Source organism: Xiphophorus couchianus, chromosome 11 (assembly GCF_001444195.1).
Source record: "Xiphophorus couchianus chromosome 11, X_couchianus-1.0, whole genome shotgun sequence".
NCBI classification, from domain to species: domain Eukaryota; kingdom Metazoa; phylum Chordata; class Actinopteri; order Cyprinodontiformes; family Poeciliidae; genus Xiphophorus; species Xiphophorus couchianus.
Genome location: NC_040238.1, coordinates 30,469,368 through 30,492,179, shown reverse-complemented (window position 1 = coordinate 30,492,179; position 22,812 = coordinate 30,469,368). Strand labels below are relative to the sequence as shown.

General features: G+C 36.8%; 3 protein-coding genes and 1 non-coding gene across 4 annotated transcripts; 2 read left to right on the top strand and 2 right to left on the bottom strand.

The window, feature by feature from the left end:
• Window positions 1-1,973: 1,973 nt before the first annotated feature.
• On the top strand, window positions 1,974-2,045 carry trnaw-cca (transfer RNA tryptophan (anticodon CCA)). The gene has a single exon. It is a non-coding gene; the product is annotated as a tRNA-Trp (tRNA).
• Window positions 2,046-2,222: 177 nt separating this feature from the next.
• LOC114152635 (protein LIAT1) lies at window positions 2,223-3,852 on the top strand. Its single transcript, XM_028030569.1, has 3 exons — window positions 2,223-2,335; window positions 2,440-2,564; window positions 3,343-3,852. Exons 2-3 carry the CDS (start codon window positions 2,459-2,461, stop codon window positions 3,732-3,734), a joined length of 498 nt encoding a protein of 165 aa, XP_027886370.1. The 5' UTR covers window positions 2,223-2,335; window positions 2,440-2,458; the 3' UTR covers window positions 3,735-3,852.
• A 1,912-nt stretch (window positions 3,853-5,764) lies between these two features.
• On the bottom strand, window positions 5,765-19,708 carry LOC114153831 (apoptosis-inducing factor 3-like). Its single transcript, XM_028032606.1, has 19 exons — window positions 19,698-19,708; window positions 16,573-16,581; window positions 13,596-14,129; window positions 13,375-13,484; window positions 13,260-13,304; window positions 13,083-13,164; window positions 12,560-12,672; window positions 12,386-12,472; window positions 12,167-12,258; window positions 10,451-10,581; window positions 9,930-10,045; window positions 9,782-9,853; window positions 9,630-9,693; window positions 9,096-9,172; window positions 7,830-7,947; window positions 6,760-6,858; window positions 6,600-6,681; window positions 6,413-6,517; window positions 5,765-5,987 (listed from the first exon to the last, which is right to left on the bottom strand). Exons 3-19 carry the CDS (start codon window positions 13,717-13,719, stop codon window positions 5,954-5,956), a joined length of 1,551 nt encoding a protein of 516 aa, XP_027888407.1. The 5' UTR covers window positions 13,720-14,129; window positions 16,573-16,581; window positions 19,698-19,708; the 3' UTR covers window positions 5,765-5,953.
• LOC114153830 (F-box only protein 40-like) lies at window positions 15,759-22,793 on the bottom strand. The gene is made up of 7 exons (XM_028032604.1): window positions 22,595-22,793; window positions 22,404-22,452; window positions 20,168-21,316; window positions 19,033-19,319; window positions 18,206-18,337; window positions 17,320-17,605; window positions 15,759-16,354 (listed from the first exon to the last, which is right to left on the bottom strand). Exons 2-7 carry the CDS (start codon window positions 22,404-22,406, stop codon window positions 16,136-16,138), a joined length of 2,076 nt encoding a protein of 691 aa, XP_027888405.1. The 5' UTR covers window positions 22,407-22,452; window positions 22,595-22,793; the 3' UTR covers window positions 15,759-16,135.
• Window positions 22,794-22,812: the final 19 nt, after the last annotated feature.

Genomic DNA, 22,812 nt, shown 5'->3' with positions numbered 1-22,812 from the left:
CCCCAGGTGGTTTGTCACCAGGTTTGTTGAAAATTTAACAAAATATGATACATTATTTCTAAAATGTATTTATTTTTAGGTATTTAATTTTAAGTTGTTTATTTTAGCGACTTTATTGTAAATGTCAGGGAGGGCTTAGCCCTACTAGCCCACTTATACCAGCCGTCCCTGCTTGTACTAAATTTAAAGTGCCTTGATGTTTAGATTTGTTGTGAAAATGCTCACAATTAATGAAACAGAATTTGAGGTTGGAGGCAGTGCGTCACAAATAATCTTCCTGAGTGAAACAAGAAACAAAACATGTAATGAAATTTTCACTCAGCGCAACAACCTTCTCATTCACTTAAACTGCTGAAACACATTTGCTTTTTAAAACTGCTCCACTTCTTTGTCTGTATTTCCCCCCATATAAACAGTTTATCTGAATTTCTGATTCAGATAAAATCAGACAAGCTGTGTCAGTTTTAAGGCGAAAGCCTGAAGGAAAACATTTTGTATCGTGTCTGTATCACAGTGTGAACTTTGTCACTCCAGCATGGATAAATGCTACGTGTCATTTCTGACTCAGCATGATGATTTATCCTCTTTCTTCCTGCAGCTCTGGTGCATTTCAGAAGTGTGGGAAATACATAAGCAGGAAAGACTTGTTTAGGCTCTGACTGAGCTATTTTTGGCAGATACACAAGTGTGAACATAAACTACCACTTCAGTAAAATTTGGTGCGGTTAGCGTGGTTATAGCTGTGTCAAAGTTTGCTTTAATTATTCAATTAAAGTCCATCTGTTTGTTTCTGTGCACAGAGATGTGAGATCTGTGCCTAAATGAAAACTCTGTGGGACAGGAACAGGATGGAAACTCCCTTTAAAACTCCACATAGAGGAAACTGTGAGGCAAGATATGTGGCATGTTAAAAGGACAGAGTTATATGATCTTACTTTGTTTGTTTTTTTACTTCCTTAAATAGGTATATTCCTGTCAGTCACGTTTTGTTTAAAAAAAAAAGTCTTTAAAATACATTTTAGATCATATGTTTTAAAATTGCTTTAAAAGATGCAGAATTTTCTTTAGCAGCATAGAGCTAGATTAAATTTCCTCCAATTTTCTTGATCTTCTGAGCAGAAGAGTAATGTATAGATTTACACTTTGTATTCCTACATTGTTTTATTACCAAACATATTTTTTGTAATCAAAAAGCAAAAGAAATCATGAACTGAAAGGATAAAACATACGGTAGTACAGATCAACATTAATAGGATGTATAGTTGCACTTATTAAGGTTAGCTTTTTAGTTTTGTCCAGTGTCAGTATTGAAGTTCTGGTGTTCTGCATATTTGGAATATTTTCCTTGTTTAACATTTTAACAGTTTATGTCTTGGAGTTTAATAAAATCCTGAGGCAGTTCTAAAATGGGAAATCAGGTACAGAGAATGATATCTGTGCACCTGTGGTATAGTTTAATACTCTGGTCCCCAAACTTTTCTGCTTCCTACCCATTAATCACCACCTGTAACTGCTTTTTGGGATTAGTTTTAGTTCTTATGGTCTTATCAATCACTTTTTAAGATTACAGTAAATTGAATATCAATTAGAATAGCAGCTTTTTGTGATAACAGCAACATAAGCAAAACTATGAATTGTATAATGAGGTGTATTTCTGAAGTAAGTGGTTGAACTAAATTTCTACATTTTTGTATGTTACAATTAAACACCTGAAAATGTCCTTTCTAGCCTCTGACATGTCTGAATATGTCTACTTGTTGTGATGTTTATGGCTTCATTTTTGATCAGACAAAGCTTAACGTGCAGGTTCAGTCGGTTTAACATGCACTGTAAGAGGAACTGTATAAATTTTGCAATCAGTGGATTATTTTTGATCAGCTGTCAAATATATTTTAAGCACTCAAACATAATCTGCAGTCCGTGCTCTATTATCTATAGTGTTTTTATACCACGATATGAGGAACTTACGTCATGACCTCGTGGCGCAACGGTAGCGCGTCTGACTCCAGATCAGAAGGTTGCGTGTTCAAATCACGTCGGGGTCATTTCACTTTATTGGTTCTCGGTGGGATTATTAACTAGTAATTTTGTTTCGAGTTTAAACATAGCAGAAGGTTTTTACGTTGGTTGTCCTAATAAAATGAGCGGTATGTGGCACAAATTCAAACTTAAAATTGTACAAATATAATATAATAGAAACTTGTCACCAAACAGGGCTCGTCTCTAAGAGGCGTGTGTTCTGTTGCCATGGAGAAACGTTAGTTCCGGAACAAACAGGAAAAGTAGCTGCGAAGCGTCTTCTGGGATTTACAAGGATATTTCATTCCAACCCAACGTAATCTAAAGAGTAAAGCTACTAATATTCGTGAAAGTAATTCAATATTTTTTAAAATTTGTGTCACTTTCTGCTCTAAATCGTTGTTAACGATTTCTGCGCAGGCGCATTTCAAAGACCATCATGGCAGATGAGGGTAAATGTAACAAACTGCTGCAACCAAGGGTCTCTGACCTCAGGAAGAACAAAAAGAGAAATAACGCTTCTCCCACCGATTCAAAACTAAAAGGTAATACGTTTTTGCTTTTTTATGGATTAAAAATGGGTTTAAGATCGTGATGGGGCTATTCACAAAATCAGTGCAGATTATAGACAACAAGGCACTATGTTTATTCTTCAGCTGCAAGCATTATATTAATTTGATATGCAATGCTTGGACTTGTAGCTTTAAAAAAGTAGTGCTACAGTCAACATCACTGATTATATAACAACATAGTTGGAACTAGACAACATCTTCCACTTCTAGCTAAGTTTAAAACCTTAAAACAACATAGTTACCATGTTAAAAACAACATAGTTACCATGTTAAAATAATCTGTATATCTAACATAACTGAGTTTTTACATAGTGTGACATAAAATACAGAAGCTAGTTTTTATAAACAAAATTAAAAAGTTTGAAATAACTAAACTATGACTACTACTATAACTAATGAAAACTCAACAATATTTAACTAATAATAACTTATAAAAAAATAGCAAGCACACTCTTAAAAAATAATTAGACATAAACAGTCTTCATTGTCATTCTTGGAAATGTACATATTGAGCAAAAATTTTGTTGCAAGGCTTTAATAATTATAAAATAAATAAGTAATAATAAAATGTGTCAATATGAATGTGTAATTTAAGCTAGCTGAATTAGACAAACAAAAAGTCACAATGAAATAAAGCTAAACTATAATGAAAAATCCAAACTATTATAACCCTGGTCAGTAGCCCCTTCAATTTTGTCAGTTTTGTCTGCAAATGTGCAAGAGATTACATGTTTATATTGCATGCCTGCAGAGAATCCTGGGAGTTTATCTCCAATATCCCAGCTGCCTCCTCAAGATCCAGGTCAAACTCAGCTTTCCAAGTTCAGGGCTACCGGTACGAAACCCAAGGATAATTTCTCTCGGGGTGCCGGGAAGGCAAAAGAACGACAAAAGGATACAAAGAGCCACCTGTCAGCCTCTCATACAATCAGCAACAACAAAGTTCCTGCACACCTAATGAAGGCTGCCGTCCAGGCCCTGGACAGCCTGAGGTGGGAAGGAGCGCTGCCGGACCCGCAGGAGGAAGAGAAAAGACTAGAGCGCTACAGAGCCAAGAGGCGACAGCGGTACATCACACACAGAGAGGCTCTGCTGAAAGAAGCCCAGTATGCCATGAGAAAAACAGAAATGAAGACCAAATGAACCAAATGAATACCATCAGGATCCACAGGCGGCTCACAAATTAACTCTGACTTACTTACAAGCTGTATGTTCAGTTCTGCTTTTTATGCCATGCAATAAAAATAATAACAGCAACTCATCCTTCTGAAAATCTTAATTGAGGATTTTACTCCTTTTACCCTTAAAGGAAAGTATTACAAGATGGACATTTAAAATCAGTGTAAAGGCATGTGGCTGATTAAGACCTCCACACCACTAGAGGGCCCCAAGAGCACCAAACTAGCATCATAATGTATGTATATGTATATATATCCATCCATCCATTTTCTGTTCACCCTTGTCCCTAATGGGGTCGGGAGGGTTGCTGGTGCCTATCTCCAGCTACGTTCCAGGCGGGAGGCGGGGCACACCCCGGACAGGTCGCCAGTCTGTCGCAGGGCAACACAGAGACATACAGGACAAACAACCATGCACACACACACTCACACCTAGGGAGAATTTAGAGAAACCAATTGACCTGACAGTCATGTTTTTGGACTATGGGAGGAAGCCGGAGTACCCGGAGAGAACCCACGCATGCACAGGGAGAACATGCAAACTCCATGCAGAAAGACCCCGGCCGGGAATCGAACCCAGGACCTTCTTGCTGCAAGGCAACAGTGCTACCAACTGCGCCACTGTCCAGCCTGTATATATATCTAATAACTAAATTCTGTTACATGTGGAAACACAATTTCTTGTTGTTGCACAAATAATAGGTAGATTTCTTAACTGCTGTTGTCTGCATAACTTCACAGCCATGTAGTACTTTGTGTAAGTTTATCATCAAATCCCTATGAAATACACAGACGTTTGTGGCAAAATGAAAGAAATTGACAATAGTTGGAAAATTTTTAACCCTTTTTCCTCATAAAAGCTCGCACGTGCTTGTTTATTTAGTATTAGTAATAAAACATTTAAATAGGATTATTTGGGAAATCTTAAATAATGGTTAATTCTAGTTTTAAATATTTTTCTCTTGATAAAACTAGTTGCTGTTGTGACATTGAACCTAAACTCTTCCCACAGCAGCAACAACCATTAGTTTGTGGAATTTATATAATCTTACATAAAACAGCGGGTTGCACAGTGGCGCAGTTGGTAGCACTGTTGCCTTGCAGCAAGAAGGTCCTGGGTTCGATTCCCGGCCGGGGTCTTTCTGCATGGAGTTTGCATGTTCTCCCTGTGCATGCGTGGGTTCTCTCCGGGTACTCCGGCTTCCTCCCACAGTCCAAAAACATGACTGTTAGGTTGATTGGTCTATCTAAATTCTCCCTAGGTGAGTGTTTGTGTGTGGATGGTTGTTTGTCCTGTATGTCTTTGTGTTGCCCTGCGACAGACTGGCGACCTGTCCAGGGTGAACCCCGCCTCCCGCCTGGAACGTAGCTGGAGATGGGCACCAGCAACCCTCCCGACCCCATTAGGGACAAGGGTGCACGGAAAATGGATGGATGGATAAAACAGCGTTTTTATTTTACTTGCTTATTCAGAAGTAACACAAAAACGGCATCTCAGTGTTATTGGGATCTATTTCAATGTTTCAGGTGGTGAATCAATACCGCAGGTGAACAGCAGGTGTCAGAATAGAGACGTTTTCCTGACCTAACAAAAGTTTATCATGATAAACACAAAGACAAAAATCTGTGTGCTGTAATCTGTATGTATGATTATTAGAAAATAGAATAAAATATTTCCTAGGTTTGCAGGGATAATCTAATAAACAGAAGAACTATATTTTTGTGGTGAAGTGTCGGTCGCAACGGCTTTGTGTGCAGCTTCCTGGAGGCCTGTTTTTTCCCCTGCTATCATGCTTTGTTATTGTTGCCTGCTTCAGCATCTCTGTTTCAAAGAGCTAGCCACCTCCTCTCTGTTCTGCTAATCCCGTCCATCCAAAGCCCCTGCGACCTGCAAGCCCGCTTATGTTGCACCAGCAGTTCCAAAGTCTGCATTTTTATATAAAAAACATAGTAAGACATGATATACATCATATCAAAAGACACCCACTCAGACACTCCTGTACACAGAGTTTATTAAGTTAAAAAAAACAGCATTTTGGACTAAAAAAGACCTAAAGCTGCATCTATTTGAGGTATCAGTTGTGTTGGGCTCCCTGCTGTGAATAGTTTTCCACCACCAGAACACAGAAACATGAAGGTGTGAAGTCCTCTGATATTTTAATCTTCAGACTGCTTTAATGCAGATCAGGAAACCTGAAGCCAACTGGGATCATCCGACCTGTCAAAAAATGGTAAAAAATAAAAAATAAATTGACTCATTAAAAAAACAACAATAAAACAAACCAAAAAACTAAATTTTCATTTTGCTGCTCTCTTTTTTCAAAATATGTTGGAACCATCTTGTCACATCAGCCCTTATTGACCCTTTGCACGTGACGTCACTCTCTTCGAAACTCCGCCCACTCCGCCATGACGGACGTCAAAACAACCCAAAGCCTGTCAAAAAATCAGGCATTCGGGCACAACCAGCCAAAGTGAAAGTAACTTTGATACCACTGCCTTAGGGTGAATCCAATAAAATTATTGTTTATTTTTTTGCTATTTTTGGGTTGAAGTGAAGAAATATCCCTTCAATCTATCTTGCATCCTTAAAATAAATAAAAAAAAATAAAAAAGGATGAATAATCTGAGGAGTTTGCGTACTGAGCCTCTTTCTTTGTGATGACTTTCCCTGATAGGAGCCTCTCGGCCACAGCAGACACCACAGGATCATAATCCAGGCCCACCGCTGCTATGACCTCATCATTCCTAAAGAAAACAAAAAAATACAAACTATTTATTGAATCTGCATGCTTTTCTTTACAATTAGATTTTCTCTCTCTCAACTTACTTGATATACAAGGCCAGGAACTTCCTCTCCTCAAACTCATAGTTTCCTTTCATTACTATCTCAGTGTATCCCTCCCCATAACCTGGAAAAGACCAGAGCAGACAGCAGCTTCTTCTAGTTACAGATAAAATAAGAAACCTTAGTGAGTTTGTTTGCTTACCTGCATATCTGATGGTTCTGCCTTGTAGGATGGTCCAGTAATAAGGAACTGAGGTGAGTTCAGTTGTTTTCTTTAGCATGTTGAGAGCAGCTATCCTCCCTAAAGCACAAAAAGAAAACTTCAACAGTTAACATAAAAATAATTTTTAACACATTCTACATTAAACAAAACAAGATTACAGCAGGAGGAGCTATTGTTGAAGAGTCAAAATCAGGACTATTGAAAATAAATACACTCCACATTATTAGCTATAATAGTTCAGGATAAAGAGAGATGGGAAGAATAACCAATAATTATACTCAAGTTAGCGTAGCAATGACTCAACGTATTTTTATTTAAGTTAAAGTAATTACTCAAGTAAGAGTAAAAAAGTATTTGTTAAAACAGCTACTCAAGTACTGACCAAATTATCAATCATTTAATATTTAAAAATTATAACATCAACAGACAAAAATCTAAAGTTAAGTGGAGATTTTGGTATTTTAAGGGCCAAATATTCAAATGAGTAACAAGAAATAAAAAAATATTCTAACTTTCAGTAAAAATTTCTTTCAATAAAAAACTTAGAAACTTTAACAAAAACTGCAGGTGTGTGTCTGTGTCTGGTAAATGTTTGATTAAAACATGTTTGTTTTTCATTCAGTGGGTAGAAAATCCAGAAGTTTTACTTAAATAAGGGTAGAAATACCTCATGATACAATTACTGAAGTAAAAGTAAAAAATACAGCAAAGTAAAAATACTCCTAAAAACTACATTTTTAAAAAAGTTACTCAAGTAAATGAAGCCCAATTTTGAGAATAAACTGGAAAGGTGATTTTGAGTGTGATGCCACAAAAGTTGGTCTGAGTGTTTCAAACATTTTTGCAGAAAAGCATCTTCCATCCTTCCTCCCAGTTTTGCAGAGATTGATCCAAAAAAAGAGAAAATATCTGAATTTGTGTGGATGAAACTGCTTTGTTGGTGACAAAGTGGTTTGACATGAAAAGTAAAATCAACCATTTGTTACAGCAACGGTTTGCAGAATATTATCCCTGGATGTTCAGCACAGTGAAGCAGAAGGTGTTGCTACCTTGTACTTGTGCCATCTGCCAGTGTCCGATGTTGACTAACTGGTTTTTAGCCAGTGCCAGAGGAAAGGAGGCCAGGTCACCAGCACAGAAAACATCCGGGACGTTTGTTCGCATGTACTGTAGGAGAAAAACAAAAAATTATCTCTGTCAATGAGGAAATCCGGTTTACAATAACTGAGGAAGTGAACTTAGAGAGTAAATTATGTACAAAAAATAATGGTGTTACGTTAGAAATGAAGATACATAAAGTGTTAAAATCTGGGTAGAGTAGCCAAAAACTTTACTCAAGAAGAGGAGCACCACCAACAGAGAAGAAGTTAGTATTTTTACTTTTACTTGAGTAATTTTATTATGAAGTATCTCTACTCTTTCTTGAGTACAACTTTCTGGACTCTCGACCCACTGAAAGTAAAACAAACATATTTTAACCTAAATTCACCAGACACAGACACACACCTGCAGTTTCTGTTAAAGTTTATAAGTTTTATATTGAAAGAAACTGATTTGGAAAAATGTTCTGTTGCCTGATTTTGTTATTTTTTTGTTACCTATTTGGATTAAAATACCAAATACTAGTTCTTGAGTAGAGTTTTTACCGAATACTTTTTCACTCTTGAGTAATTTCTTTGGTGGCTACTTTTTGCTTTTACTTGAGTAAAAATATGTTGAAGTAGTGATACTTTTACTTTAGTACAATTTTTGGGTTACTCTACCCACCTTTGTTATCTCGAGTACAAAGTATCTGTCCAAGAAATTACTTGGGTAAAAATTATTTTGTAAAAATGCTATTCAAGTAACATTTAATGTTTAAAAACTACATCATCACACAAACCACAATATGAAAATATATGGAAATCTTGGTATTTCAAAGATCAAAATAATTACATGTCAATTGGCATCTTATTAATTTTTTTCTGTTTCTGCTTTTTATTGTCTTGTCAAAATAAATACATTTAATAATTTATTTAATAATTTAAAATATCATTTAATAATGCAAATAAATTTAAATCAGGCAAAAGAAACTTTTTTGAAAACTTAAAAAAAAAAAGTGTGAATTTTTGTTTTGTTTGTTTTTTCATTCAGTGGGCAGAGAATTCAAAAATTATACTCAAGTAGTAGTAGTGATACTTCATAATAAAATTACTCAAGCAAAAGTAAAAAGTACAGTGTAGTAAAAATACTCCTAAAAGTACATTAAAAAAAACCATTACTCAAATAAAATGAACTCGTTACTAACCAACTGTGACAACAAATTAAAAGCTGACCTTGTCAACAACAACATAATTTTTGGAGTTCTTCTGTATTTTAGTGCCTTGCAGAAACTCTGAGTTTGGGATGCTGCCTGGTGGAAAACAGAAAAAGAGATTTTTTTAAAAAAAATGCTAATGCTGAATACTTTCAGAACCTGAAATTTAGAATTTAAATAACTCAACAAGAGACAAGAGTTACAACTATTTCAAGTGTTACTCATGTAGTCAATAACTTTGACACCATTTCTGAAAAAGACCAAATGGACTCGGCACAGTGTTGATTTAATTTTGCTAAATTTGCTGTTTCATAAAAAGGACACGAATTCCTGCAAGACCTGAGTCCAGACTGTGAGATATATCATATATGTTTGTAATATTTTATTGTCTTAGCTTTAAAATATCAATATTTAGACTTAAAGAACCAAGTTCAAGTAAAGAAAATCCTATTTAAAATCTAGGTCTACAGTTCCTATATATTTCTTTTATATATATATAGAAAAATAATGAATATATTTTTTAGAAGTACAGTATTACAATAATTTTACTCACCAATACCCACAATTAAAACGTCAGCTGGGATAACATGACCACTTTTAAGTACGATTTCTTTCACCTTAAAGGAAGAAAGACAAAATGAAGAAACGTAATTATTTATGTATCTTCTTACTACAGGTTAATAACTAGACGTTTTCTGGCTTTACCTTTCCATTAACGCCTTTAATTTCTATCACGTGATCATTCATGTAAAATCTCACACCTTTCTCCAACAGCATCTGCAGTACAACAGCGTTTCAGTGCAAACAACTAAATAAATAAAAATAAAATGCCAGGAAGTTCGGGCGGCCTCACCATCATGGTGATTTTCCCGACCTCGAGGCCCAGAGTGTTTTGGTACGGCATGTCGCTGCTCCCCACCACCGTGATGCTGGACGCTTTGTCTATCATGTACGACGCCACCTCCATTCCTGAAACAGAGATCATCAATAGAACAGCTTTTATTCACAATACTAAAATATTTGCTGAGCAGTATAAAGTCTTAAAAACATCAAAACCTATTTAAAATCTTATCCTTTGTGGGGAAAATATGAAAAATAAACACAAAATCAATATTATTGAGTGCTTAAAAGCCTATTTTAGCGCAGTAATGGCACAACTTTTGAAATAACGCTGCTTTTCACATAGAGCTATGTTATTAGAATCAGAATTCCTTTTAATGTCATTGAGCACAAATAAAGCACAGCAAAAATGTTAAAATAGCAACACAGAACAACTGGGATGCTAAGAATAAATAATGAATCAATATCAACTTAAACCACAATATTCTTAACTCTGTTTTTAGCTAAGATTTTTGCACAGTGCAGCTAAAGTACCGACAAAGGAAGTTCCCACAAGGACGATGTTGCAGCCTAGAGAGGCAGCGTGGATTTGTCGGGCGTCTTCTGGAGTCTCCAACATCTTAATGTTGTCCAACTTCCTCCCCGGCACATCCAGACCCTTCGCTCTAACGGAAAAATAAACAATCTGATTCATAATAATGCAATAACTCTAACAATGGCCATTTTTCCTACTAAAGTCTACAGTTTGAGTGTCTCCTGTTGGTTAAAATAGAAGTATTGGTGTTTGTTTTAGTGGACAATTAAGCTCTCAGTTGGCAACTGATTCTAACACTGACAGGGATTTTTTTTTAAATATATAGTTATTGTTTGCAAGTCACCCAGTCTCAACTGAGACTCATGAGACTCCAAATACTGTTAAAATGTCACATTATGTTCTCAAGATGCTTAAAAATGTAAACAAAATGTGAAATGTGTAGAGCAGAGGTGTTCAAACTTTTCGTCATTTGGGTCAAAATTGTTGAATTGAAAGTAATCATGAGCCAAAAAACCCAACAACCTAAAATATAGCAAATTAAGTAATCCAATTTAAAAAATAAAAATTATTGTAGATCCAAAACTTGAATGGATTTTTACAATGGCGTATCAGGGCCATAGCATATTTTTAAAATTAGTACATTTTCAGCAATGTTCTGGGAGATTTCTGAGTTTGAAAAGTTAAAAAATTGCTAGAAAAAATCTAAAATTTTTAGCTTAATAAAAAAAAAGTCTAAAACTTTTGACTTTTGGAATTTTTCAGAGTTTCAAAAGTTGAAAAGTTTTTTGTGGAACATTTCTGAAATTACTCTCAAAATTTCTGACTTTTTTCCCTCTTTTGCACGTTTGCTGTTTTTAAAGAAAAACATCTAGTTTTCAGTTTCTTTTGGGTTTCAGTTTGATTTGGGTGCCTCAGAGTTGCCTTCACAGTAAAAGTCTTTGGATAAACATGGTTTTATCTTTTGGTTATAGAAACACAAACCATTTGTGTTGTACTTTAGATTTTCCATTGTAAAAAAAATACATATTAAAAGCCTCCATCTGCATCTACTGGCCAAATTTGTATCAGTTTTGAATTGCAGCTGGGGTCGCACAAAGTGAGGTCAAGGGCCACAAATGGCCCCCGGGCCACACCTTGGACAACCCTGCTGTAAAATTGATGCAAGTACTTACATTTATTAACAGTAAAGTAGGAAAATTAACTCTGGAGACAATTAGTGGAGCGTTTTTTTATTTTATTTAGGAGTATCAGATTAAATTCACATTTGCATGACACATTTTTCCGATTTTATTTATGAAAATTTGGAAAATTGTGAATATTTTCCTTCTACTTTACGGCCATTCTCTACTTTATGTCTGTGTGCACCATATTGATCTGTCACATAAAATCCTAATTAAATATGTTGATGTTTTAGTCTTTGTGAAATATGGAGAAGCTAAAGGAAAATGAAAGATTTTTCCATGGAAAATCTTTTCCTGGTGCAGATTGATACTAAAATTAACAACAATATATTTTTAGATCTAGTTTTTTTTTTCCATTCGGTTGGAAATGTTGCATAACATAACTTAATTTTCCTGAAATATCTAAAGTTTTCTGTTTTTCTTTACTTATAAACTTGAAAATAGAAGTGGAATTGTGCTTCTTTGTCATAATAAAAAAAAGACAATAAATTTGTCATGGTAGATTATTGTTAAAAATGTAAAAGTTGTCCTGACCTGCAGCCAGTAGAGAGAAGCAGCTGGTCGTAGCTCTGCACTAAACCATCATCAAAAGTGACCGTCTTCTTCTCTGTGTCCACCGATACTGCCTTTAAAAAACAGAAAAAGAAAACTTTACCAAGTCATGTAGCTCAGTTTCTTTATGCCATATTATAAAATAAACTTTTTTAGCTGCCAGACTGTCAGGAAAATGTACATTTGGGGAGAAGTACTCACTTCTTTCCGGAGCCAAACCTCAATGTCGTACTGATGGAAAAACTCCATCCTCCTCAGCACAATAGTGTCACTCAACACATTCATTACCTGAATTATACACAATAAAAAACTTATTTAGCTATGCTTTCTGTCCTGAAAATGATAAGAAAGGATCAATGCAAATGCTTATATGACCTTGCTGAGTCGGGTTTTGTCGTAAGGTAAGAGGTCGTCTCTGGAGGCCATGATGATTCTGCCGCCAAAGTTTTCCTGCCGCAGCGTCTCAGCACAGATCAGTGAAGCAGCTCCTGACAGGAAACACGCGTTACACACACGCAGGCAGAAAGAATCTTACCAACACACAACCGTGCCGTGTTGAGAGGCAGAATCAATTCACATCTTGATTTAACACAATTAGATTTTATTTAACGGAAAAGGGATGAATATGTTTGACCCTGTCACTGTCTATCAATTCATTGATAAATAACTAAATTAGGCCAAAATCAAAAACTTCTTCTATTCATCACTTCATAAAAAGAATTAGCTGAGATTTACGGGTCAATAATTTGGCTCAAAATGAGACCCAAACAACAAACCCAATGGCGATAGTTTCTGACTGGATTTATTTCTTTCATTGAGATGTTTTATGTTCATTGCTGAGTCAGCAGGATTTGGTTATTTATTTTTTAAGCTTTGCACTTTAAATATGGCCACCAACCTCCTCCCAGCAGTAAAACTGTGTGGTTCACTCCTGGTACTGCAGCTCCCATTCGCTGCAACCTTTTCTGATGCCGGATGTCCTGAATGTGGCACAAAACGTTTATTTTTCACATCAATTGGTAGAGATGCCATTTTAATTTTAATTTCATTTTTAACAATTAATTAACTCACCAACCTTTTTATTTATGGACACATACACTTTGCTGTTTTGAATTTTGACCTGAAAAGAAGAAAATAAATTATAAGCAGCAAATGTTGAGCTAAATGTGGATGTACCGGCCGGTTTGTACCTTGTGACAAGGTAGAGAGTCGATCCCAGGAAACTCCTCCAGGTCTCCTGTCAGAGCATTAAAACAGGAGCCGTGCCACGGGCAGCGCACTTTGTGTCCTGAAATAACGCCTGAGCAGAAACGACAAAAAACACGACTGCAAAATAAATTAAACACACCAGAAAGCAACGTTTGAACTGGAGACTTTATCTTTTCTGCTTTTTTGTTGTTTTCTTCCTTACCTTTGCTAAGCGGAGCGCCATAGTGTGAACACTGGTTTGAAATGGCGCTATATTTTCCATCGCAGCGCGTTAATAGCACACTATGACGACCAATATCAACTTCCATCATCCTCACGTCACACATGAACAAACACAGAAGTGGTTAGTTTTGTTTATTATCTAAATACACTATATTGCAGATAACAAAACAATGTTTAAAGCACATACCCACTGCTGTAATGCTTAAAAAGTTTTATGACAAACAAAAGAATCACGAATCAGATTAAAAACTTCGACACTGTCAAGGCACTGCCATCCATTTTACTTTTGATTTGTGTTTTATATAATTGTATCACCGTATGTAGGAAGTCCACTTTCCAAAACATTAAAAGAAATCCTTAAATTGTTGACAGATATAAAAATCCACCATCAAGAATTAAAGCCCCATGCAGCTTCAACCCAGAGTTTACCAACTCACTTTCAAAACGTTTGCTATATTTAGTCAAGTTTAATAAATTAAATCAAAGCTGATTTGGGTGCAGCAAATGGTTTTACCTTTTGTTAAAGCTTGGCTATAGAAATGCAAACACTGAATTGTACTTTACATTTTCCATTGTAAGAAAATTACAAATTAAAAGTCTCCATCTGCATCTATTGGCCAAATTTGTATAATTTTTGAATTGCAGCTGGGGGCTGCACAAAATCAGTCCCAGGTCCACCAATGCACTTTGGACACCCCTGGGCTACACGTTAAACCAGACTTTTACATTTCCAGATCATAACGTTTTTTTCTTACTGTCCATCGTGAAGGTCTGTCTCCAGACACACCATCGCTGTCTGTTCCTCTTTGTCGTTAGAATCAGAGTCTGTAAACTCACCACATGCTGAGCAAACCATCATCAAATCAGTTACTAAAGCTACAAAACATCCCACATCTTAAACACAAAGAGGTCTCAGACTAGCAGAATGAAATGCTCCCAATTGTAATAATTATTAGGAATAAACAACTTACGTGCTTTGGTCCCAGACATGTCACTTATTCAACGGTAATGGCACATAGACACAAATCCACTCCTAAAACATTAAAATTCAGCTGGGGGCTGTTAAATATGGTGTCCAATGTCAGTTTGCTTTCCTCTTTGCAGATAAATGATGGCAGCTCTTTTCCACACCAAGTAGTCCATCTCTAAAATGCATTGTCAAGTCCTGGAAGCTTTCAAAAGTGCACCGATTTGATCTAATAAGAACACTAAAATGTGCTAATAAGTGACCTGTAGTGAATGAAGAGTTTCATTAGCATTGCTGGTCATGTTCAGCCTCATTATTTCACAGAAAGGCAGCGAGTGCTTTTCTTTCGCAGCGCTGCAGGAAAAGAGAACGGCTGACGAAGCTGAACTGCTGAATGGACAGTCGACAAAGCACCATTTACAAAGCTAGAGGTGGCTGCTGTCATTCAGACACAATTCAAAGTTTAAATACTAAAATACTAATGCAGGGGTAGCAAAAGTGCGGCCCGGGGGCCATTTGTGGTCCTTGGACGGATCTTTGCATGATCCCCAGCTGCCGTTAAATAATGATGCAAATTTGGCCGATAGATGGAGACGGAGACTTTTAATTTGTAATTTGTAAATCAGCTTTGATTTCATTTATTAAACTTGACTAAATATAGCAAACATTTTGAAAGAAAATGACCCAAATCCTACTGTTATTACAGACAATAACTTAGTTCAATTGAAAACTAGATGCTTTTTAACTACAGCAAGCGTGCAGAATCCAAATGTTGTGTTAGGAACGCTGTAGATAGAAAAAAGGGAAAAAGTCTGAAATTTTGAGAGTAATTTCAGACATTTTCTACTGAAATGTTCAACTTTTCAAACTCAGAAAAATTCCAAAAATTGAAAGTTTTTGACTTTTTTTCTTGAAAATTTCAGCATTTTTTTCTAGCAAATTTTCAACTTTTCAAACTCAGAACATTTCTGAAAATGTTCGATTTATCCTTTTTTTGTTTGTTTTTTTAATCTACAATGTCCCTGACATGCCATCGTAAAAATCTCTTTCATGTTTTGGATTTAAAATAAATTTACATTTTGAAAAAAATTAATAAAATAATTGGACGACTTTATTTGCTTGATTTTACCTTATTTGCTTTTTCTACCACATTTTTAATTTTTCAAACTCTATAAACCTGCTCCAGTATATTTTTTATTTTGATTCCATATTTTTGTTTCCATTAAATTAATGAACATATAATATGAGAATGAGTCTCAATCTTCAATTTGTCTCTGCAAGTGAAAAATCTGAATAAAACAGCAGAAATGTTTAATCTTGAGTTGTTTTATTTCAAAATAAAGTTTGTTTTATTTTAAACTTTATTTCAAATTCTTTAAACTCTTAAAGTGCTATCAAGACATTGCATTATTATCCCACATTAAAATCAGAATTATATTCTGTACCAGCTCCATTTCTAATTATCAGATATGGAAAACATGCATTATTTAATTTCCCTTTGGTATCAATAAAGTATGATTAAATTTAATTGAACTGAGATCCAACAGCAGCTCCTACATCATGATCCTCTTCTCCTGGAACAGTGTGACCAGCGTGGGACCTTTGCAGCTCTTCTTCGGTTTAATTTCTTCTCGAACACGAGGCAAGCGAATTTTCTCAGTCTTGGACTCGACCTCGTTGTAAGGACAAACTTTAAGATGCTCAGCGATGGATGGGACGTCTCTGAAGCTCCAGGCGTCCACAGGAGAGAACAGGGAGCTAAACTGCCACACCTGCAGGACAGAGGGTAAAAGTTATCAGTCTGGCTTAGTCTATTTTCAAAGCTCAATATTTTCACTAAACTCCAGTGTGTAAATTTATTATCAGTGGCTATGCTATTTAGCATTATCAATCCCAAAAGGAAAGAGTTGGATATTAACAGGTTACACTTATTCAATTACATTTACTTCAGTAACTTTTCTGAAAAATGTACTTTTAGGAGTATTGTTACTATGCTGTACTTTTTACTTTTACTTGAGTAATTTTATTATGAAGTATTTCTACTCTTGAGTAAAATTTCTGGATTTTCTACCCACTGAATGAAAAACAAACATGTTTTCACCAAACGTTCACCAGACACAGACACACACCTGCAGTTTCTGTTAAAGTTTCATAAGTTTGTCTTTTTGTTGGAAGAAACTGATTTAGAAAAAAAATACTTTTGCCTGTTATGTTTTGTTGCTTATATAAATTATTGTCCTGTTGGTTATTAAAATACCAACATTTCCACTTGACTTTACATTTTGGTCCATCTGATTAATTTTTAAATGTTAAATAATTGATAATTTAATCAGTTTCTCTGTACTTGAGTAGATGTTTTACCAAATAGTTTTTTATTCTTTTACTTGAGTAATTTCCTTGATGGCTACTTTTTTCTTCTACTTGAGTAAAAATATGTTTAAATAGTGATACTCTTACTTGAGTACAATTGTTGGATACTCTACCCACCTCTGGTCGTAACGGTTTGTTAGCATCTCCATTGGTGACTTTGCTAACTAGCTTTAGCATTCACAACAGTCGATGCTAGCAGCAGCGTAGCAGAGAGCAAAGAGGAAGGCAGACCTAAGTTCCGCCTCCTGGCTCTGACTGGTTTGTCTAGTTAGTACTGGGAGCACTGGCAGAGGGATTGTCTGTCCACAGGAACAGTTTCCTCCTGGGTTTGTTTTTTAACTCTTTGGATGTTTGGGTTATAACTCACCCTGTGTGTCACCCTCCACTTGGCTCTCCCATGTGAGGAGCTCGTCCTCTCCCAGCGGAGCGTCACCATCCCTCTCTCCTGCAGCAGGGAGCAGCAGACCTGCCTCATGAGGCAGGACACCAGGGCCAGCTGGGACAGGGACTGGCTGTCCAGGAAGCTGGCCATGTGGCACAGCACCTCGTAGGGCAGCGAGCTCAGCCGGTCCTCCCCTCCTTCGGTGTGACCTCCACCTGTAGGCTGAGAAAACGGGGTGGATGGATGCAGGCCAAAGCAGCCCAGCTCCTTACTGAAAGCAGATGAAACAGTTTGGTTAATATTTATCTGCATGTTGAAGTCTGGATGAAGAAATGATAGGTTCATGATTATTCTGCATGTTTTAGAAACAAGCATTTAACCTGAAATTATTAATTTGGGGAATTTGATTGAGGTGAGATTTTTTTTTTTTTTTAATCTGTGGTGGAGACACCTTGTTCACTAAAAATGTTTCTATCGAATGGTACTGTAATCCTAATTAATAATAATGCCCAAAACAAAGAAAAACGAATTATTTCAATAGTAACAGAGCTAAAATAATGAGATGTTTAATGGGGCAGTATTATTTAAGAGTGACTTTTTTAGCTTTACATTATGCTACAATGTTATTCCTGCATCACAACCAACCTCGGAGTGTTGCTTTGTTTTACAGTGTTTTTGTATCTTTACTTCTACAGTTATGTTCACTGTCATGTTCATTTTTCTCACCTCAGGAACTGATTTCTACCACAAATGACATGAGTGATCAAGTGATGCAGTTTGAGTTTGTTAATTTCCATTTTTATCTCTCTGTTCACATTACTATAATCATAATGTAACATAAACTTTTCTGTTAAAATGTTTTTTTCCTCACTTGAAGTTGACAGTGGCTTCAAATGTGGAAGGCCGAAACCTCCTCTGGCTGTAGGTACATCCCATGTACGCTAGGGGGCACCGCTGTTCAAACCAGCCGTTCACACACATCTGAATGTCGCTGTGGATGTTCCTGCACCGGCCATGTCCATTAACAAAGGCAAATAGACAGAATGCATCAGAGTTGGGTAGTAACTAGTTACATAATTACATTTACTTGAGTAACATTTTTGGGAAAATGTACTTTTGCTACTTTACTTTATATTTTTACTTTAGTAATTTTATTTTGAAGTATTACTCTTACTTGAGTAAAATTTCTGGATTCTCTACCCACTAAATAAACAAATAAAATATTTTAACTAAAATTCACCAGACTCAGACGCACATCTGCAGTTTCTGTTAAAGTTTCAGAAGTTTTTTTTATTCAAAGAAACTGATTTGGAAAGTTGTGTTTTGACAAATGTTATTTTTTGTGACCTTTGATTATTAAAATACCATAATTTGCACTTAATTTAATATTTTGGTCCATCTGATTAAGTCATTTTAAATATTAAATGATTAATAATTAGATGAGTTACTCAGTAGTTGAGTAGACGTTTTACCCAATGCTTTTTATTCTTGAGTAATTACTTGGATGGCTACTTATTACTTTTACTTGAGTAAAAATATGTTGAAGTACTTCTACTTTTACTAGAGTGCAATTTTGAGTGGTCTAAAACAATGCAGAAGTGCTGGTAAATCTGCTGAAAAGTCGTGTATTTTTTATTTTTAGGAAGAGAAGGATTTATTATTAAATATTTAAACGATGAACTGATGAAGAAGACTCGCTTGAAGTGCTTTCCGTATTCCGTGCGCTGGAAGGTGTGTCCGCAGAGGAAGGTGAAGGCGGAGCTGGCCTTGTTGTGCCGGCTGGTGACGCTCTCCACCTGCAGCTGCAGGTGCAGCTCCAGCGGTTTTCCAGCTGTCAGGTCAGCCAGCGACGTGTTCCTGCGGAAAGGAGCGGACAGGAAGCTGTAGGTCTGCGTGCCTTCATCCATCAGCAGGCTGTCCGAGGACGTGCTCTCAGCGATGAGGTGACCCCTCCGCTCCCTCTCCAGGGAGCACAGCAGGGAGGCCTGCGAGGAAAGGCCAACCCAAAAGATAAACATTTTAAAAAGTCATCCACACCTGCCTTTAATTTGAAATGACTGAAAGGCCCTTTACCGCTTAGCTTTTAACCCGATATGTGGAACAACTAGAATATTCTGGGTTTGGAATACAAAGTTCTGACGTCGCACTTCCGTGAACTTTGTAACGGACAGCGAACTTGGTAGGCAGTTGCTATGACAACAATAAACTAGTCAAAGCTTAGAACTAGCCTCATTGCGAACTAACTTATAATGAACAATATAAGTATACTACAAATATTACTCGATCAGAGTGTTTTAGTACTCTACCCACCTCTGTGTAATACTCAGATAAATACAGTATGTAGTAGTACTTACAGTACGTACTTACTGCCGAACTATTAGCCTAGCTATAGCTTTCATCTGCTAGCTTAGACGGACATGTCTGCAAAGTGCTTTAGTGTGTTTACAATCTTCCACACGGCAAAACCACAAAATCTTACCAAGTATTTTTTGTCTACTTTCTAGTGCAAATAGTACACTTAAAATAAGACCAAACTAACTCAGAAGTAACTTTTCACCATTTAATCTGCCGATGAAACTAGTACTTTTTCATCAATATTAATAAATTATTTACTTAAAACAAGCTCATATTTCTTGCTGACAAGTTACTTGTAAGTTTGTTTCTCTTATCTCAAATGAACTAAGAGATTTTCACTAGAAACTAGATTTAAAAAAAACTTTTCAAGATTTTGTGGTTGTGTAGTGTATCAGATTGTAATCATTTGAGCTTTCTCAATCATTTTGCACCTTTAAAAGACCTTTCCTATCAGATGATGACATGGAGGTGAACTCACCTGAACCTCCTCCCACACTGGCATGTCGCCTGGCACCACACCCAGGTCGCTGGTGTCCACTGCTACGTTTTCTCTCTTGTAGAAACCCGGGTTACGGATGCGGCTTTGCCTGGCTGTGAAGCTGGTCGGGATTTTAAACGTGCGCACAGTGATGATTTTCATCGGCTCTAGATTTCCGTACACAAAGCTCTTCTTTTTGGGTTTCCCAGTAAGAGAGGAGGAGCATGCACTGCTGGTGGATGCTGCTGCACCAGCACAGGTTGCCTCCTCCTCCTTCAGTGAACCAAGGCTTTTCCCTCTTCCTCTCGCCTGACCTCTACTTCCTGCAGCCGTGCCCTCGGATTCCCTGCAGCCTCCCATCTCCATGCTGAACATGCGCTCCCAGGCGTTGTAGTTCTCCAGCAGACCAGCATCCACTTCTGATGCTCTGGCTATTGCCTCCCTCTCCGCTTGAGACAACATCGGCTGATTTTCTTCATATTCCTCTTCATCCTCATCTTGTTTTTCATCAGGGAAATTCACATTAATCATGTTAACTGCTTCCCAGATTTTGTCCCTTGCTTCTTTTGCAGCTGCTCTCTCTGCTGCCTCCTTCTCCATGAGAGCCTGTTTCTTCTTCTCCTTCTCCTTCTTCATCTCCTCCTCCTGCCTCCGTTCTTCCCTCGCTTCCTCCTCTGCGGTCTGGATCAGCTCCGGGAACAGTTTCTTCATCTTGATGGAGTGAAACAGAACATCCTGGTCTTGCAGAGCTATGGCCAGGTCCAGACATCCAAACCTCTCTCGTTCCCTGAGCAGGTTTTCTAACAGCTCGGTGTGTGGCTGAGAACAGGCAATGTTGGAAGGCCAGCGGTTCCACTCCATGGAGCAGCAAACCACGCTGGCTGGACACACCTGCAGGTGAGCCGCCCGCGAGGAGCGGGGCAGCTGGACCGGGCAGCCGTACTCGGCGTTGAGGCACGGCACCCTCACATTGGGGCACAGCAGCAGGTGATCCTCCTCCTTGCACAGGTGGAAAACCGCTCCGCAAAGCAGACGGCAGGGAACGAGAGCGCAGCTGGCAGAAGGCTCCACCCGAGCCCTGCAGCGCCGGCTGTAGCAGGAGTCACAGTGGAGATGCTGCCGGACCCTGGAGCCGCGAGAACGGTGACTCTGAGAAACAATAACACAAAGAACAGCAGACTGTTAGCAGCAGAGAGAGGAGTTACTAGTTACCTTTACTCAATTAAATGAATACTTGAGTAACTTTTTTATGAAGTATTTCTACTCTTACTCTTATTTCTACTCTTACTTGAGTAAAATTTCTGGATTCTCCACCCACTGAATTTTTTTACCAAAAATTTACCAGACACAGACACACACCTGCAGTTTTTGTTAAAGTTTCATATGTTTTTCTATGGAAAGAAACTGATTTGGAAACATTTTCTTTTGCCACGTTATTTTTTGTTACTTGAATGAATTATTGTCATTTTTGTCCTTAAAATACCAAAAATGTCCACTTAACTTTATATTTTGGTCTATCTGATGATGTAGAAAATGTAGAAGATCTACTTTATTTAAAAACATCCACAACTGAAACATAAGTAATGAATGAGCTAAAGAAATGCATAAAAATAAAAAAAACTGAAGCATAGAAATAGTTGTAAAGTCAGCGGTATGGTTGTTATTTTTTTAAGGTTTTGAAATAAGTATATACAATATTGGTAAATACTGGTCAGAAGAGCAATTTTAATATCCAGTATTGATGCATGAATGCTTCAAATAATTAGTTAAATCTGCACAGCCTTCACTTTTCCAGCCTGGAGTTTTAGATAATATTTACATTTTTACAGATTCAAAATGAGATCCAAGTTTATTTTTCACATGTCCTCACAAAAATCCCAAAATAACTCCTTAAAACTACTTTTATCTTGCATGAGGTTCATTTAAAGTCCAAATTTTCTGATGCAATAAACTTACCAAACATAAAAAATTCTGTATTCTGAGGTCAATAATGAATATGACAGTTTTAAGACTTAAAAATAAACAGAAGCACACGATGACCATGTGCTTCTTTTCTCTAAAAATATTCATTCAAACTCTAATTTATTTTAGTATGTATCTTCAGAAAGTCAGATTTTATTTTTAATTAAAGGAAAATTCATTAACATGCTAAGTAAATTAAAAGTTTTTTTTTTAAATGTCTGCTATAGTGGAATCAAAGTCAGAGATTAGTGTTATTATTTAAGCGTTAACTCACCATCTTTAAAATGTGGCGTCTGCAGGTTTCTGTATCTGAAGCTGCAGATCTGTGTAAACAAGAAGACTCCATTACTCACCGTCTTTCACTACAACCGTCTTATAACAAAATAAATATGAACAAATCATTTTACATAATGTTTCTGCAGCAAAAGAATTAAAGGAAATTATTAAATTGAGCTGTTAGCCTACCTACTGAATGAACTAAGAAGGAAACAGGCAGCCCAGCTTATGCTTTTAAAGAGCAAATGTGTGTGTGTGTGTTTTATTGTGTGTTTGTGTGTGTGTTGCTGTTATAAATAGAGCAGAGTCCTGACTGAGAAATGTTACACAGGTGGTCAGAAGCGATATTTAGGTTACAAGCCCTCTCGACCGCTTAAATCAGGAAATATATTCAGATTTATAATCTT

Coding starts and splice junctions, on each gene's coding strand:
- LOC114153830 (XM_028032604.1), bottom strand. Junction 19,320..20,167: donor CAGTGTGGGAGGAGGTTCAG/GTGAGTTCACCT, acceptor CTTTCCTCGCAG/GCCTCCCTGCTGTGCTCCCT. Junction 17,606..18,205: donor GAAGCCACTGTCAACTTCAA/GTGAGGAAAAAA, acceptor ATCTGCTTTCAG/TAAGGAGCTGGGCTGCTTTG.
- LOC114152635 (XM_028030569.1), top strand. CDS start 2,459: ATGGCAGATGAGGGTAAATGTAACAAACTGCTGCAACCAAGGGTCTCT. Junction 2,565..3,342: donor CACCGATTCAAAACTAAAAG/GTAATACGTTTT, acceptor GCATGCCTGCAG/AGAATCCTGGGAGTTTATCT.
- LOC114153831 (XM_028032606.1), bottom strand. CDS start 13,719: ATGTGTGACGTGAGGATGATGGAAGTTGATATTGGTCGTCATAGTGTG. Junction 13,305..13,374: donor ACTCTCTACCTTGTCACAAG/GTACAAACCGGC, acceptor TCTTCTTTTCAG/GTCAAAATTCAAAACAGCAA. Junction 10,046..10,450: donor TGTGGGAACTTCCTTTGTCG/GTACTTTAGCTG, acceptor TCTCTGTTTCAG/GAATGGAGGTGGCGTCGTAC.